The following is a 15,581-nucleotide window of genomic DNA, read 5'->3' on the forward strand; positions in this document are numbered from 1 at the left end:
ATAGGAGTCTTGTGTTTATATGACGAGGGAGCAGTCAGTCAATCAGTCAGTTAGTCAGGCAGGCAGGCAGTCAGTCAGTCAGTCAGGCAGGCAAGCAAGCAGTCAGTCAGGCAGGCAGTCAGGCAGGAAGGCAGGTAGTCAGGCAGTCAGTCAGGCAGGCAGTCAGGCAGTCAGTCAGTCAGTCAGGCAGGCAAGCAAGCAATCAGTCTGGCAGTCAGTCAGTCAGGCAGGCAGGCAGTCAGTCAGTCAGTCAAGCAAGCAGTCAGGGGAAGTTTAGAAATTAAAGTTTAGAGCAGAGAAGTGCAGATTATACCTGATTAAATGATTTTGAAAGATTGTCCACTTTGGGCAGTATTTCGATTTGGTGCACTAGATGCATCATGCGGAGTTAATTGCTGCAGAGTACTAGGAACCACAAGATTAATCCCGGGGTTCACCTCGCGAATCAAATCCAAAACTGCAGCGGTGATGGTAGGTGTAATTTCTTGGACTAATTGTGTTTTTTATGCCTACCAGGAATTCCTCAGGGAGTATGTAATTTGACTTTGTATCTTTGTTCTTCAAATCACTCTTCTTCACACCCGAGCCATATAGATGCAAACGACTTTTGCATTTAGGAGGTGGATCACTTCACTATAAGGGTCATTGCATACATTACCATCTTCTTGTGATTGTGCTGACTCCAAAGCATCAATTTTGTCCTGTTTAGGAAAACATAGTAATATGTTACTAATTATCGAATAACTAACAATATTTAGGCGTACAATGTTACTAATTATCGAATAACTCACAATATTCTCTTTTGCTTTTTCAAAGCTGCTAATGTATGTCCTTTCAGCACTTCTTTTTCTTGATTCCTTGTAAACCTTTGCTTGAGAAGGTTCTTTCTTGTCGGGATCTTGTTGTTGCTTTTTGTTGCTTTGGCTAATTGCCTAGGGAAAATCGGAAACCACCATTTAATTCAAAATTAAACACATATTAGATAAAATTATTCGAGAGAATTAGATTAGAATCAATATACAGTACCTTCGCCTCATCGGTATGCCAATATTGTAGAAGATCTAGGAACATCTGATCGGAGATTGTATTTGGTTTATGTTCCACCTTAAATCATCCGTATCATATGCATAGAAGTGTTTCTTCTTGATTTGGCATTTATAATATTTCCAACAACTATTTACAGCATCCATCACCCAATTTAACCCGACATGGGGGACCATATACTTCTCCTGTTCAAGCTAAAACATTAGTAACGTGTGGAGGTGTACGTGCAATGCAACAATATCATTGTATACTACCTGGACATAATCCAATATCTTATCAAGTGTCGATAGGCTAGGAAAATTTCTGTAGTTAAGCGGTGCAAGTTCGGAATCCCTTGCCACCGTTCCCAGAAAAAACTTCAACTCTTGCACAATCTCCTTAGTAGGTCCAACTGGCTGACCTAATGAGTTCAGAACAATCACAGGACGCTCCTCTCTTGAACGTGCGTGAACTCTGTGGAGCATTGTTCGACCTCGATGTTTTTTTCCTTTTCGAGGACAATTCACCTGCTGTTTCTGTGGTAATAAACACTACATTCGTAAGTTTATCCAGCATTTTAACTGATTTACATATTCTAGTTTTACGCGAGTTTCTGGAAAACTTTAGTAACTTCACTAATATCTAACTCTGGATACCTGAATATTGTATATGAGTATGGCCCTTGAGGTCCTTCATATTACAGAAAATTCGAACTGAAGCTGTACGCTAGAACAGCCTAGATGTATTTGCAACAATGTTTGCATGAGGAGCAATTGATGCAGTTGAGAAAAGTTATGCTAGTGGGCAGAGCTAATTTGGCTATTTGGTTTTAACATACAGTGTTTGCACCTATATAAAATGTTGGTGTCTTCAAAAGCTAGCTGATCATTGTAACCAATTGACCTTGCCAGGGTTGTGAAAACCAAATGTCATTGCTTCAGTTTACCTTGAATATATCTACATGATTTTAATTGTACCTCGAGGTGCCTCAAGTGATGGGACTCTGACTACAGTTTCTGCTATGAATAATATACATTTTATTTTGTGCACTTCCATATTGAGTTTCTGTGTTTGATGATTTCTCCTAAGATCTTAGTGACCTTACCTTAAGACTATTGCAATTTATGTTGATCCCCACAATAAGAGGGAAGGAGTTTGTAAGAAAGAAATGAAAAACAGGATGAGGGGTCTATATCAATTGTATTGCGGCATATTTATATTATTAATTATACCTAATATTATACTATTAATTATATCTATAATTATATTTTACTAAAATTATAACAATTTGACAGGTCAACCTAAGGCAATCATAATTAATGATCAGAATATACCTTCCATTCCAAACTGTGCCATAAATGCTCGTTCCGCTGCTTCATTGCCCTCATCATTGCCCTCACAATCGAACTGAAGAGCACAATCGGTCTCATTCAGCTGCTCAGCATCATAATTTTGCCCTTTTTCATGCACCTCACTGCTCATCATCAGCGCTTCATCCTTTTGTCGTTTTCGAAACTCGAGGTAGGCTGACATTGAGCCAGGAGAACAGAACGCTCTTTTCTTCACAGATGCCTTTGTTGACCCCAATTGCTGTTCTTGCTGCTTCCTTTGAATTTCCCGTGTAGGAACTGGATGTTGTTGAGAAGAGACCTATAAAACAAAAGCGAAACAAGTTACTTGTTATCAAACTAAAGCAAATTGAAAGGCTAGACAGGAGTCTCACAAATAAATTTATAGCTGTAAGCTCTTGAGTCCTTAGTGATAGACCTATGAAATACAAGCATAAAAAAATACTATCAGTAATTAAAAAGGGTCATATACTTGCTGCAACCATTGACATGTACTATATGTATTTATGCTCCAAAAATAGCTACTCCATCCAGAACTAATAGTCACAATTCATGGAGTGTTCAGTAGAAAGATCTCACGTTTCCTTAAAAACAAATAGACTGATATTGGTTTTCCAAACATACCCCATTTTGTTGGGTGGTGAAGAGAGTATAGCCGTATGGAATCAATTTAACACTCAATTTTGGACGGAGTGAGTACAGTTTTTTTAATGTCCTGTAACGCTCGCAAAATTTACTTTAAAGGACAGCAATGTCATCTGCAGTTACAAGATCAAATGAATGGAGTACTTATATTAGTTGGGTTAGTCAGGTATCTATGTCGATAGATCTGGTTTCTTACAAAACTCACACAGATACAGTGATAATAGAGAGCTCTAAGGTGGCAATTATCATGAGTTCATGACAGACAGATAAATTCTACACTAAACCATTTATCTATTTAGATTTGAGTAGTAATACTATTCACTTGTAAAACTAGTGCATTAGTATTTTTGCTGATACAAGAGCAATTTCACATAATCCATTGATCTAGAAAGCGTAAGTCCAGGGACCAGGGTAAAAGCAAACCGAAGATCAATCAGAAATGCTTAATTAATACGAAGGTACAATTCAGAACATGTGTTCCAAGTTATAATATGTCCAGGCCTCCAGGGTTATAAACTAGGAGTTCCTCATTAGACGATTTCATCTAAGACTAGCTCGCAACCAAATGCACCCTCTTGCATTCTGTTAAAAGTGAAGTCTGGAAAGTTGCCTATAATTGTGCAAAAAGACCAACATAACTAATGAATCCAATCAGTAGTATTTCTTTTGGCTTATTTCTTGTTTTATGCAAGCTTATTACCTACTCATCACAATCCTACTAATTCATTACTTATTTGCTAATGCTTTCCCTAATAGAAATGCACTGCATTATAATCTCTCTTTTTGCCTACCCTTATATGTGTTGACAAAGCTCAGAAACCAGTGGAGGAACCAAGCTACCCAACTCACTAGCTTGATCAGGCGAGGCGATACCATCATTATCAGTACTACCCCTAAGCAACATACGGGAAGAATGAAATCCAAAAAACTAGAAAAAGTGATTAAAGAAAGTTTTTGATTTGTTTGTCTTATAGCAGCTTTAAGTATGATTACCTCAGTTATATCATTTTCTCTTCCAATCTTCTCAAAGGTACCAAATCATATTTTTTGCCTAACTGCTTTATTAATGTGAGATATTGCAGGAATATTAATATATTATGTAATCTATGTCAACCCATTCCATAAACAAAACAATCATAATTCAGTAAAAGTGTTGAAATTAATAGATGTAAAAGGCTAGCAACTGTCTATTTCATCTTATGACTTATAGGCTAATCCTGCCTTCCCAACCAAGAGTCTGGCAGAGCAAAGGCAGGAATGTATATGTCGTCAAAGCAAAATTCAAGTTACTAAAGATACCTTTTCACATACTTGTCTTTTTTCACTACCAAGAGTTTCCTGTTCCGTATCAAAGTCTTCTGAGGAGCCATCATCTGTCTGCCTCACACTCGAACAAAGTATGTCGCGTGTTTTTTGCTGTAGTATCTTATTCGCCAACGATCTCGATCCTTGGGCTGACATTCTTTCAGCATTATGCTTCAATTTTCTGAGCCTTTGTAACTCATAGTCTGGAAGATGACTTTGGGAATTAAATGCTTTTGCTTTACTCCCCTTCATCTGCAAAGCCATTCAATGAGAACATGTTTACAAACCATAAAAGATAATAATATGAAAAATAATGCAATATAATATAATATGGAAAGCAGTGCAATATAATGTAATATAAATTGTTAGGGAAAAAACCATCAGAAAGCTCTCTAGGAGGGATTTGAACAGCATAATGCCAACCATCTCTATTAAGATCTTCAACATAAAACACTTGATGTGCTTGAGATGCCAAGATAAATGGTTCTTCTTTAGAAATTGTCTTAGACATATTAATCGTTACAAGCTCATCATCGTCTTTTTCAGAGTGAAACCACACACACTTAAATAAGACGACACAGAAATAGCCATGGTAAGATACTGAAATGATGTCTGTTATTGAACCATAATAATTGACATTAGCCTCAATAGGATTTTGATCTTTGGAACTCGCAAAGCTATGTGTCATGGCCGTTAGAGTGACTCCACTATTTTGAGTTACACAATTAGCATCGCGCTTCATGGTATGGAACCTATAACCATTGACTGAGTACCCTGTATACTTTTTTAGCAATGTAAGAAGGCCCTTTTGATAACCATATGATATTGTTAGGGATGATGTGTTGACCCTCTTCAACAATGAAATCAACTTTCTCCCTAAACCAATCCACAAAATCCTTGCTGTGATCTTGAACGCTATTCCATTTTCTTTTTCCTCTAGCGCTTACAAATTCCTTGTGCTCACTATTAAATATAAAAAGATTACTTTATTAACACTACAATTAAAACATATTGAAAACCAAGAGAAAAGAAAAAAAAAACTACGTTTTGGTTGGTAATCTAACCTTATATATTTCTCAACTTCCTCACAGTCACAATTGAACAAGACATAACGATGCGCTTGCACCCATTGATTGTGATCAAGTATGTGTTCACGGTCTTTTTTCTTTGATGTCCTTCCTTTCCCTTTTACTGGACGTCCTACCTTAGGAAGAAATGATTGTGATGTACTACAATCATTAACTTGAGGTGTGGCCGAGTTTGATCCATTCAAAAATCTAGCTACAAAGGCAACACATTCTTTGGCTAGATATCCTTCTGCCATTGAGCCTTCTGGACGAGCTTTATTTCGAACATCTTGCTTTAGTCCATGAAGATACCTCTCAATCCCATACATGCACCTTGAACTTACAGGTCCACCCAATTTAATTTGGCCCACCAAGTGTAGAGGTAGATGTACCATTATATCAAAAAAGGCAGGTGGAAAAATCCTCTCAAGTAGGCATAATGTTTCAACTAACTCAGATTGCAATGTTTCAAGATGTTGAGGATCAACCTTTTTACTCCATATACTTTTAAAAAAAGCACAAAGTTTAATCAAAGGAGTAGCAACATCTTTGGATAATGTTGTCTTTACTGCAATTGGGAGCAAATAATTCATCATAAAATGTGCATCGTGGCTTTTGTAGCCTGCAATTTTCCTTTCACCAACTTGTACACATCGACCAATGTTAGAAGCATAGCCTTGAGGAATTTTGGCATTTTTGAAGACGTGGCAGAACTTACGTTTTTGCTCTAATGACATCCAAAAGCGGGATCTTGGAAATTCTTCGCCACCATCTTCCAATTCTCTTGGTTGAAGCTCCGGCATCAAATTAAGCTCTACCAAATCTCGACGAGCACTCTTATGATCCTTGGTCTTTTGAGAAATGTCTAACAATGTCCCAATGACACTATCAAACACATTTTTCTCAATATGCATTACATCGAGGTTGTGACGATTAAGACAATGCTTCCAATATGGTAACTCGAAAAAAATGACCCTCTTTTTCCACGGGTTCGGATCATCGACATCACGCCTTGGTTTCTTTTGCTTCTTTCCAAATTCATTTGGAAAATCACGCAACAGATTAGCTACATCAATTCCATTCAATGGAGTAGGTTGCTGTCTTTCCTCAACTTTCCCATCAAAATTCCTCTTATCACGACGCCAAGGGTGAAATGGAGGTAGAAATTTACGATTTGCCCTATACACATTCTTAGCACTATAAGGCAACCACTCAGAATCTAATTCATAATGACACTCAGGGCACGCCAAGTATCCTTTTGTGCTCCAGCCAGATAACATCGCGTAAGCAGGAAAAGCACTCACGTTAGTCATCAATGCTGCATGCATGTGAAACCTCTGGTTACTCGAAGAATCATAAGTTTCCAGTCCGAACTCCCACAAATCCTTCAAGTCCTTCATTAGTGGTTGCAAATATATGTCAAGGTCATTGCTTGGGGAAGAAGGACCCGAAATTAGTAGTGCTAACATCAAATTCTCAGGCTTCATAATCATCCAAGGAGGCAAGTTGTAATTGATCAACATAACTGGCCAAGTACTATGTACAATACTCATTGAGTTGAACGGGCTGAAGCCATCTGTGGCTAGTCCTAGCCTCACATTGTGCGGGTCATCAGAAAACTCTTTGTACAAGGAATCAAATTCCCTCCAAGCTTGACTGTCAGCTGGATGATGTAAAAGATGATCAGTTTCACGCCCATCCGCATGCCAAGTCATGTATCTCGCCGTCTCTTGACACATAAATAGTCGTTGAAGCCTTTTCTTTATCAGAAAGTACCTAAGAATCTTTTGAGGAATTCTATAGGTCTTTCCCTTACCATTTTCTATGTCATCCTCTTTGTCCTTTGATTTCCATCTTAGTGTTTTACAAACAAGGCAGCTTGTTGCATTTTCATGCTCTTCCCAATATATCATGCAATCGTTTGGACATGCATCAATCTTCGTATAATCCAACCCCAACACTTTCAAAACACTTTTCGCTTCATTGAAAGAAGTTGGCAACTTTGCATCAGGAAACACCTCCCTTATAAGCTCCAATATATCTCCAAATGCGGCATTGGTTAGATTATGATCACACTTCAAAATAAAAAGTCGAATCATGAAGGAAAGTTTTGAGTGATTTTTGGAACCAGGATACACTTCTTCTTGCCCTTCTTCAACTAACCTCAAAAACTTTTTTGCCTCAACATTTGGCCCCTCTCTAAAAGCATCACGTGCATCATGCAACAACCTCACTACGTCATCGCTAGATTCATTTGGGATGGACCCTTCATCATTACCCCAAATAATTTCTTCTCTTTGGATATTGAACCCTAAATCTGATAACTTATCCGATCTTGGAACAAAACCATTACAAATTAAATGGTCTCTCACCACACCTTCACACCGCCTAAAACGATAATGACAAGTTTGACATGGACAAAAAATTTGATTTCCTTGAGACTTGATAGCAAAAGCCCTTTTGACATATTCGTCGACTCCTTGTTCATATTCATCACTCCATTTGGATAACATCCACCAATTATTAGTTCCACCTTCCATTCCTTAGGGTAAAAATAGAAATTAACAGTGTAAATAGGTGCCAAAGGATAAAGTCACATAACCTATACAACTCTCATTATTTTTCATGGAGGTGTAGCACAAAGGTGATCAATGAACTACTCTATCCCAAGCACTAAATACACCCCTTTTAGGACAGGAAGTGTTATTGTCAAACAACTAACATATAATGCAGGAAAATTACCAAAACACAAGATGAACACCAAGCTAGCCTATACTAAATGCAATTACATTGTCAATATTTCTTCGTTTCAAAAAAATTTAAGCAAAATGATGAAATCTTAGTTCAATATCTATATTCGTATTCACCTTAAATACCACATGTAAATATGTAATCACAGAATAAACTATTTGAACAAAAGAAGTTGGAGCTCAAACAGAAAGATGAATTGAGGGCCAAAAAAGGAAGTGATGAGCCGTAGAAAAAGGAGAGAAAAGAAGGAAGAGCTAGGTGCTTCAACGGAGTTAAACACCAGACAAATTAGTAAAGGTAAAATGGTTGTGCTTACATTTTGTGTTACTGTAGGTTGTCAGTTTTAAATAGCTGATGTATTTTCACGTAGTCTTTGTAAGGCCATGCATGATGTTCTTCCAATGTGATTTATACACTGTTTCTGCTGTTAATATTCATATAAGTTTTTACCTTTTCCTCAGCCTACGCGAGGATGATTAGTGAAGGTATATATATTAGTATCTTTTATTATCGACATCTTCTCTTTTTCTCAAACTAGGAAGAAAAGAACTAAAATTTGGGATTGCTGAAGAACGGCTGGGACATTTATGTCATTTGTATTTGTGTTTTTTCCATCTATCATAGTTTCTGAAAGGGTAGTCACTTGTATGATATGATGCATGTATAGGCTTGAGTACATCAAAATTGTTATGGAACAAAAGTGTTGCCTCTTTTTCATGCAACCCTTCCATTATTCCTTGGAAAGATCTTAGAATACAAATGTGTAAAAAAAGGAATCTCTGAGGAATAATTAACTAACAAGATATAGAGAATATAGTTATGTTCTTAAGACATTTGACTATTTGTTTACTTAGTGGAAAATTTTATATTGTGTGTTTCTCCAATCTTACAGATATTTGGAAAGAAATCAACAGATATTGTGATACATCAACAGTAGCAACATGTCAATAGTAGCTACGCTAGAATCAGGTCAGCAGCATAAAACAAACACACTAAGTGATTAAACAATACTCCGTATTATTAAAAGACGATAAACTATAATTTGCTTGAAATTATTGGTTCAAATTCTGTATTTCATAATTTGTTTGATTCCATAATAGAACTATATGGAAGCCCTAAAACAAAGACAAGTTTCTTAGATCTTCTTGCAAATTCATAAATGTTTTCTATCTATCCTACAAATTTGGTTTGGAAAAGGAATGTCAAGAAATAAATCAATTACAAAATCCATTGTTGAAAAATTAATTTGAGAATCGATAATGTTGATGCAAAAACCAATACATATACCTACTTTGTTCAGTAAGAAGTCCAATGTTGAAGACATCCCTACCAAATAAGCCAAATCCTATGGATTTCAGCTTTTAACTTTTCTCATGTCGTTAAAGTAATTATTTACAAGATAAACAAGCCACAAAGTTAACACTCGCAGCAACTACCTTGCCATTAGGTGCAAAGCCAATCAAAGACTAATGACTCATAGCCACAGTGTAAAATATTACACAACATCAGCGTACATGAATAAGGTCAATAATCCACGAGCCAAGCAATTCCTAACAAAAACATTCAGATAATCTTTGTAACAAGAAGCAAGTAGTTTGAACCATGAACATCAAAACATGTAACTCACATATAGTCAAGAGTTATTCACTAATGCTCACAATGGATCGACAAAGTTTAGATGTTGCCTTCCATCTAGTTGTTGTCTCTATCATTAAATGGTAGAGCATATGTAACCAAAAAGAACCATTTTGACAAAAACGGAATTTCCTGTTTATCAGCAAGAAACATCTTTAAGGGTTTTATACCCAACATACACTTAAAAGTTGACTGGACCTAAACTTCAAAACTATTAGACAAGTGGTAAATCTGAACATGTCTCATGCATGCACATACTAATACAAGAAAGATCTTCAAAACTATCAAAGAAAAGAATTTTATTGTAATTTAATCATAGCACATACTAATACAGGAAATAATAGGAACATCTATGACCAAAAAAAAAATAAAAAAAAATGGTGTTGTGGAATGAATATCTCTTCAATCAGCATGAAATATCTGTATCACTACTCTCATGTTAACATATCTAAGTTATGCAACGCCTTTAACTCAATCATCTAAGAGAAGAACAAACCAGCTTGCAGCAACTAAGAGTAGTCAACATAAAAACCAAAAACACCGCTATAGTTAGTAATGAGTCTAATGTACTCTCAACACATCATTGTAGACAGTATTGAGACTAGTGTACCTAGCATACTGCACAAACAAGAACTAACAAGAATGAAGAGATTCAAGATTTGCTTGAAGCAAGAGGTCAAAGATAAGAAAGATCAATTAAATAGGCAATTTTGACTGTGATTTCACACAAGAATATTTTAACTATAGAGGATCTTCGACATGAATAATGGATGGAGAGCTTCCTCTTGAATCGGCAGGAACCTCTGAAATGTCACTGCGTCATTTGGCCATTTAAAGATTCCAATTTGATGACAATGGATTTTAATATTATATTATTAATTTATATAGACTAACCACTTCATCTAGAAACAAGAGACAAGTTTTCAAGGACAAAACGGAAGTGGAAGGAAAATAGCCTCAAAAAATCTTCAAAAGCTTATGCAATTACGAGAAACACAAAAGAAGTTGAAACAGTGAAGAAAAAACTATCAAATCAGATCAAATAACTCCATAGATCAAAATATATTGTGAGAAACTTTTGGTATATAGCAATGTCCGTCAACAACTTTCATAAAGAAGCAGCTTTTTGAAGAATTCTGCAGCAAAACCAATTAATAATAACTTTGATCATCAATAATTCAAATTTCTTAATTATTCAGCAGCTAAATTGACTATCGCCTGGTCACAAAACATCAAAGATTGCGCATCAACCAATCCAAACAATTGCACCCAGTAAAGCTAATTCACTCACAATGTAACTCACACATAGTTAAGACCTATTCACTAATGCTCACAATGGATTGACAAGAGAAGCAGCCCCCACAGAACAGAAAACTACATCGTGGAAAACATTACTCACTCAGATCGTTTCTCACCCAACTCGTTCCCTCTTTGTAAATACAAATTTGAACTAAGTAATTTCATATTCCTATTACCGTAATTTATGGCCTCAAATACGAATTTGCAAGCACAACAGCATAAACTTCAAATTAATCACCACGACATGCAACATCAAAAATTTTAATTAAGCAATCTCAAAAACAAAACTATGCCGTATACCTTAAACAGCAATTCGAGCAATCAACCACAAGGCAGGAACATGCAAGATGAAAATGGGAGTTGTCGGAACTTGCAGCCACCGCCTGAAACTCGCAGCCACCGCCTGAAACTCACAGCCACCGCCTGAAATTCGCAGTCACCTCCTGAAACTCGCAATTACCGCCTGAAATTCAAGCAACCAGCCACCGCTTGAGTGCTGCCTTCGTCTACTTGCTCAGATTTCTTTGTTTAATTTTCCTCTCAGAAATTTTTCAGTAATTTAGGGCTTCAAAAATGGAGTAATGGGGGAAAATGGGTTTAGTTCACAGAAACAGCTTTCTTACTTTTCCAATTTTCTTTTCTTTTTTGTTTTTATTTTTGTCTTAGAATAGGAAGGCTTTTAAATTTTTGGGGTAAAAGTAGAGGGAAGTCATGAAAATTTCGGCGCCATCTAAGTTTTTTCTTTTTTATTTTTTATTTTGGGTTGATCCGTTGGATTAGCTCCACTATCCGTTGGATTAGCTCAATCTGAAAAATTAAAAAAAAGGAACACTATCCGTTGTATTAGAAGAATAATCCGTTGGATTAGCTTATCTAATACAACAGATTAGTATATCTAATACAACGGTTTGTATAAACCATTGTATTAGACCTGTTTTAGTATAATCCGTTGTATTAGCCTAGTCTAATACAACGGTATGAAATTAGTCGTTGTATTAGCTAATTTTGAACCGTTGTATTAGATTAAAAATGTAGTAGTGACACGCCTTTCCTTCTTTCCAAGATGCAGGATCAGGTGGAACAAAGGGTGGAGCAGAGGGTGCAAGCTATGCGGAGTGAAATGGAAGTCGAGATGGAGGCTCGATTGGCCGAAATAGAAAGGAGAAACCAAGAGAGGTTTGAAGAGGTGATGCGTCGATTCTCCAGCAACGACCCATGTTCCAACATTCCACATTAGCGTCGAGACCCCACGAACGACTCGGGTAGCGGCGGTGCAGGGTAAGGTACTCCGGCTGTAGCTTAGAATTTGTTTATATAGTATGTACATGTAATTAGATTTAGATTATGTTGTATAGTTGCACACAATGTATACATTATTATAAACAAATATATAAAAAAAATTTCGTAATTAAATCTTAAATTCAAATTTGTCTTATATTAGGTGCAGGATATATAGGTGACAAAATGCAAATTAAATCGTTTAATTTGCTAAATAAACAGGACTAAGTCCAACGGAAATATGTTACTTTCCGACGGAATTTTTCATCGGAATCATCCCTCTTCCGACGGAAAATTCCGTCGGAAGTCGATGTGTAATTGATCATGTAATTCCGTCGGAGGGAGTAAATATTTTGAACCCTTAAAAATTGTTAACAAAGAAAGATCGATTATAATTGATCATGTAAAAATACACAATCTTTTGAACAATAAGCTAATAAGATGGTACATAATACTTGAATATTTGAAGTGATGCTTAATACAATCTAATTAACAAAAGTACTACATTATTGGTGAGTCGTCACTGGTCGGTAAAAACAATAAACATGAGTGGTGTAGAAATGTAGATTGTGAATAATGTGACGACATACATTAAATATTAGTGTTGAGACCATTATACATGGTTAATATGATATTTTTCTGTAAATCCATTTCCAATATCTTCATTGTTATTATTAGACTATAAAACATATTATTAAGCCTTAACAATCAGCTTAAGATTTTGGTCAACATGATTTTTATAATATAGATTTCCTAACAATGCTAGGATGAAAGCTTTAATAATTACATGCTGCATAGTAGCTAGATAAGAGCGTTGTCATTATAACTTAAGATAGGTCGATTATAATGGATGCTTGCATATTTATTACAAATACATTTTAAATGTTAAGCAATATACTATAAATTCTCACAAACAAGCTAATTAGATGATGGTACATATATACTTGAAATGATTCTTAGTAAGTGAGACAGAAACCTATTCGTTCCAATTTTATCAGATGTCTCTAAAGAGACAGGCATACTATTTATTAATCATCAATAGTAATTAAAATAATATGTAAGTTTTATTCGAAGGAAAAAAAATAAATTAAAAGCATATATATATGTCGATGAATATACTACGTTTAGAACTTGTAATGCGCAAACTCTTATTTTATCAATGAGAAATCATTAGACATTCATAGAATATTAACAATATATCTTAAGTAAGATAATATTTAAAATAATTGATATGTGATAGTAGTGTTATAGTAGTATAAACTATACACGGAGTAATGGAGTATATAAGTAAAGAAGGCATGAAAAAAATTTACTACTAGGTATGATATATGCTTTATAGTGAGTACAAAAGTTTTTGGATTAAAAAAAATTAATTTAAGTGTTTTGGATTAAAAAAAAAAGTATCACAAAGCAAATACTTCATATTAATGTGTCTGGTAAAGTGAAATAACAAAAGAGAACAGTTGTTTAATAGGCGGTCTCTTTACATATACTCTACATAATTACCCGCCAGAGTGTTAGACCCGTTGTCAGCAGTTTGGATTAGAAGACTTAAGAGACCACCTATTACAAAAAACAGGTCTCTTTGATCAACAAACTTTTTTTTTTTTGAATGGGGGTACAACTGTACCTCTGTGTGCCCCCTAGATCCGCCACTGCTAGGTGCAAGATGTACATGTTTTGGACATCATAAAAAAGAACCATGAAAAAATAAATTTTGTGAATTGAAAGAGAAAAGCTTTATATGTTTAGATAATTTTCATTATATATTCATGTTAACAGAAAGACTAAACCTAACATAACATGGTGTTAGAATTTGTATAAAACGACATTGACAACGTAAATTTCCTACAAAATAGACGAATATAACATTCTAGTTTGGACGTGAGCTTAAGTAATTTTGTAGTAAATTAGAGCATTCTCATTATAAATGAAGATAGGCCAATTATAATTGATGTTTGCTCATATATTTCACATACAATGTAAAATAACAAACTTTCACATACAAGCTAACAATGAAGATGGTACATGATCGAATAAAATGATGCTTAGTGCGTGAAATCTAATCAATTAAAGTACTACTAGTACATTATTATTTAACAACCGGGAAACAAACATGGCTGGATTAGAACGCGACGAGCCAATGACTGTAAAGACGACGCACTTTGTGTTGAGACTATCATACGTCGTTGATCAAATTTGATTCATTTGTAGTGTTTTTTGACCTTCTCGGATAACACATCTTGCAAAATCTTATTATTGATTGCCTCCTTCGCCAACTAATAATCTTCCATATGAATCGCACAATATGTGCAACAACTATAGTTCCCATTAACACTAGCCAAGCTATGAGAGAAATCCCTAATGCAAACAAAATTCCGCCTCCTTTATAAGTAGCCTGGTTACTGAGTTCATGTATGTTGTTGCCGTGACAGAAATCCATAGTGTTATCCTCAAAACCGATAATAAATGTCGCTTACACGGAAAATCGCTTATAAATCTAAACCAAACCAAACTAACATATTATAATATTAAACTAAACTAACATACATTACATAAACCTAAACTAAATTAAACTACATTATATTAAAATACACTAAACTAAACTAACATGCATTGTATTAGGGTTTGTAATGTGACAATAAACCCACTAATTGTACAAATCCTACAAAAAAATTAAAAGTAAAAAAAATATAAAAGGGTTTATTATTATACCAAAATAAAATCGAATTGAAACAAAAGGGGAAAAGGAACTCACTATGGGTAGATATAAACTTGGCGGTGGCTGCACGACAAGCTTGGTGGAGGTGGCGTCGGTGGTGGCTGCAAAATAAGGGTGGTGGAGGAAATTAATTCATTAAAAATTTAAAAAAAAAGGGGGAAAGTAGGAGGACTTACCAGAAGTTTCAATAGGGGGAAAAGGTGGTGTTTCTGATCGTAGCGACGGAGGGGAGGAGGTTGGAGGTAGCTTGATGGATCGGAGGTGGCGTCGGTGGTGCCTGTGAAGAGGTAGTTAGGGTTTAGCTCATGTTAATTGTTAAAAATTAAAAAAAAAAACAACACTAACCTCACAGCGGCGTCCAGGGCGGCAGAAGCTGGCTCAGGTGGCAGCAATGAATGAGGAACGGGGGTGGCTGCGAAAAAAGTAAAAAAAATCACAAAATTAACTACACTTACCGATCGGCGGCCAAGGAATCAAGGCGGTGTAAGCTGGTGGTTGCGGCGGATC

General features: G+C 35.7%; 2 protein-coding genes across 4 annotated transcripts; both read right to left on the bottom strand.

The window, feature by feature from the left end:
* Positions 1–1,101: 1,101 nt before the first annotated feature.
* On the bottom strand, positions 1,102–11,761 carry LOC110696242. 3 transcript variants are annotated; one of them, XR_002506263.1, is made up of 5 exons: positions 11,375–11,761; positions 4,329–4,574; positions 2,358–2,673; positions 1,299–1,559; positions 1,102–1,229 (listed from the first exon to the last, which is right to left on the bottom strand). XR_002506263.1 is itself a non-coding variant. In XM_021873522.1 (4 exons), exons 2-4 carry the CDS (start codon positions 4,572–4,574, stop codon positions 1,423–1,425), a joined length of 711 nt encoding a protein of 236 aa, XP_021729214.1. In that variant the 5' UTR covers positions 11,375–11,761; the 3' UTR covers positions 1,102–1,422. The 3 variants fall into 3 exon arrangements, 1 of the variants encoding a protein (XP_021729214.1); XR_002506262.1 differs by having other exon boundaries at positions 4,317–4,574; XM_021873522.1 differs by having other exon boundaries at positions 1,102–1,559; positions 4,317–4,574.
* LOC110696229 lies at positions 5,075–7,929 on the bottom strand. The gene is made up of 2 exons (XM_021873507.1): positions 5,387–7,929; positions 5,075–5,285 (listed from the first exon to the last, which is right to left on the bottom strand). The coding sequence occupies exons 1-2, from the start codon at positions 7,927–7,929 to the stop codon at positions 5,075–5,077; spliced, it is 2,754 nt and encodes a 917-aa protein (XP_021729199.1).
* Positions 11,762–15,581: the final 3,820 nt, after the last annotated feature.

This window comes from Chenopodium quinoa, unplaced genomic scaffold (assembly GCF_001683475.1).
Source record: "Chenopodium quinoa cultivar QQ74 unplaced genomic scaffold, ASM168347v1, whole genome shotgun sequence".
Taxonomy (NCBI): Eukaryota; Viridiplantae; Streptophyta; class Magnoliopsida; order Caryophyllales; family Amaranthaceae; genus Chenopodium; species Chenopodium quinoa.

Coding starts and splice junctions, on each gene's coding strand:
- LOC110696242 (XM_021873522.1), bottom strand. CDS start 4,574: ATGAAGGGGAGTAAAGCAAAAGCATTTAATTCCCAAAGTCATCTTCCA. Junction 2,674..4,316: donor AAAGACAAGTATGTGAAAAG/GTATCTTTAGTA, acceptor TTTGTTTTATAG/GTCTCTTCTCAACAACATCC. Junction 1,560..2,357: donor GGCACAGTTTGGAATGGAAG/GTATATTCTGAT, acceptor TTATTACCACAG/AAACAGCAGGTGAATTGTCC.
- LOC110696229 (XM_021873507.1), bottom strand. CDS start 7,929: ATGGAAGGTGGAACTAATAATTGGTGGATGTTATCCAAATGGAGTGAT. Junction 5,286..5,386: donor GAAGTTGAGAAATATATAAG/GTTAGATTACCA, acceptor TATATTTAATAG/TGAGCACAAGGAATTTGTAA.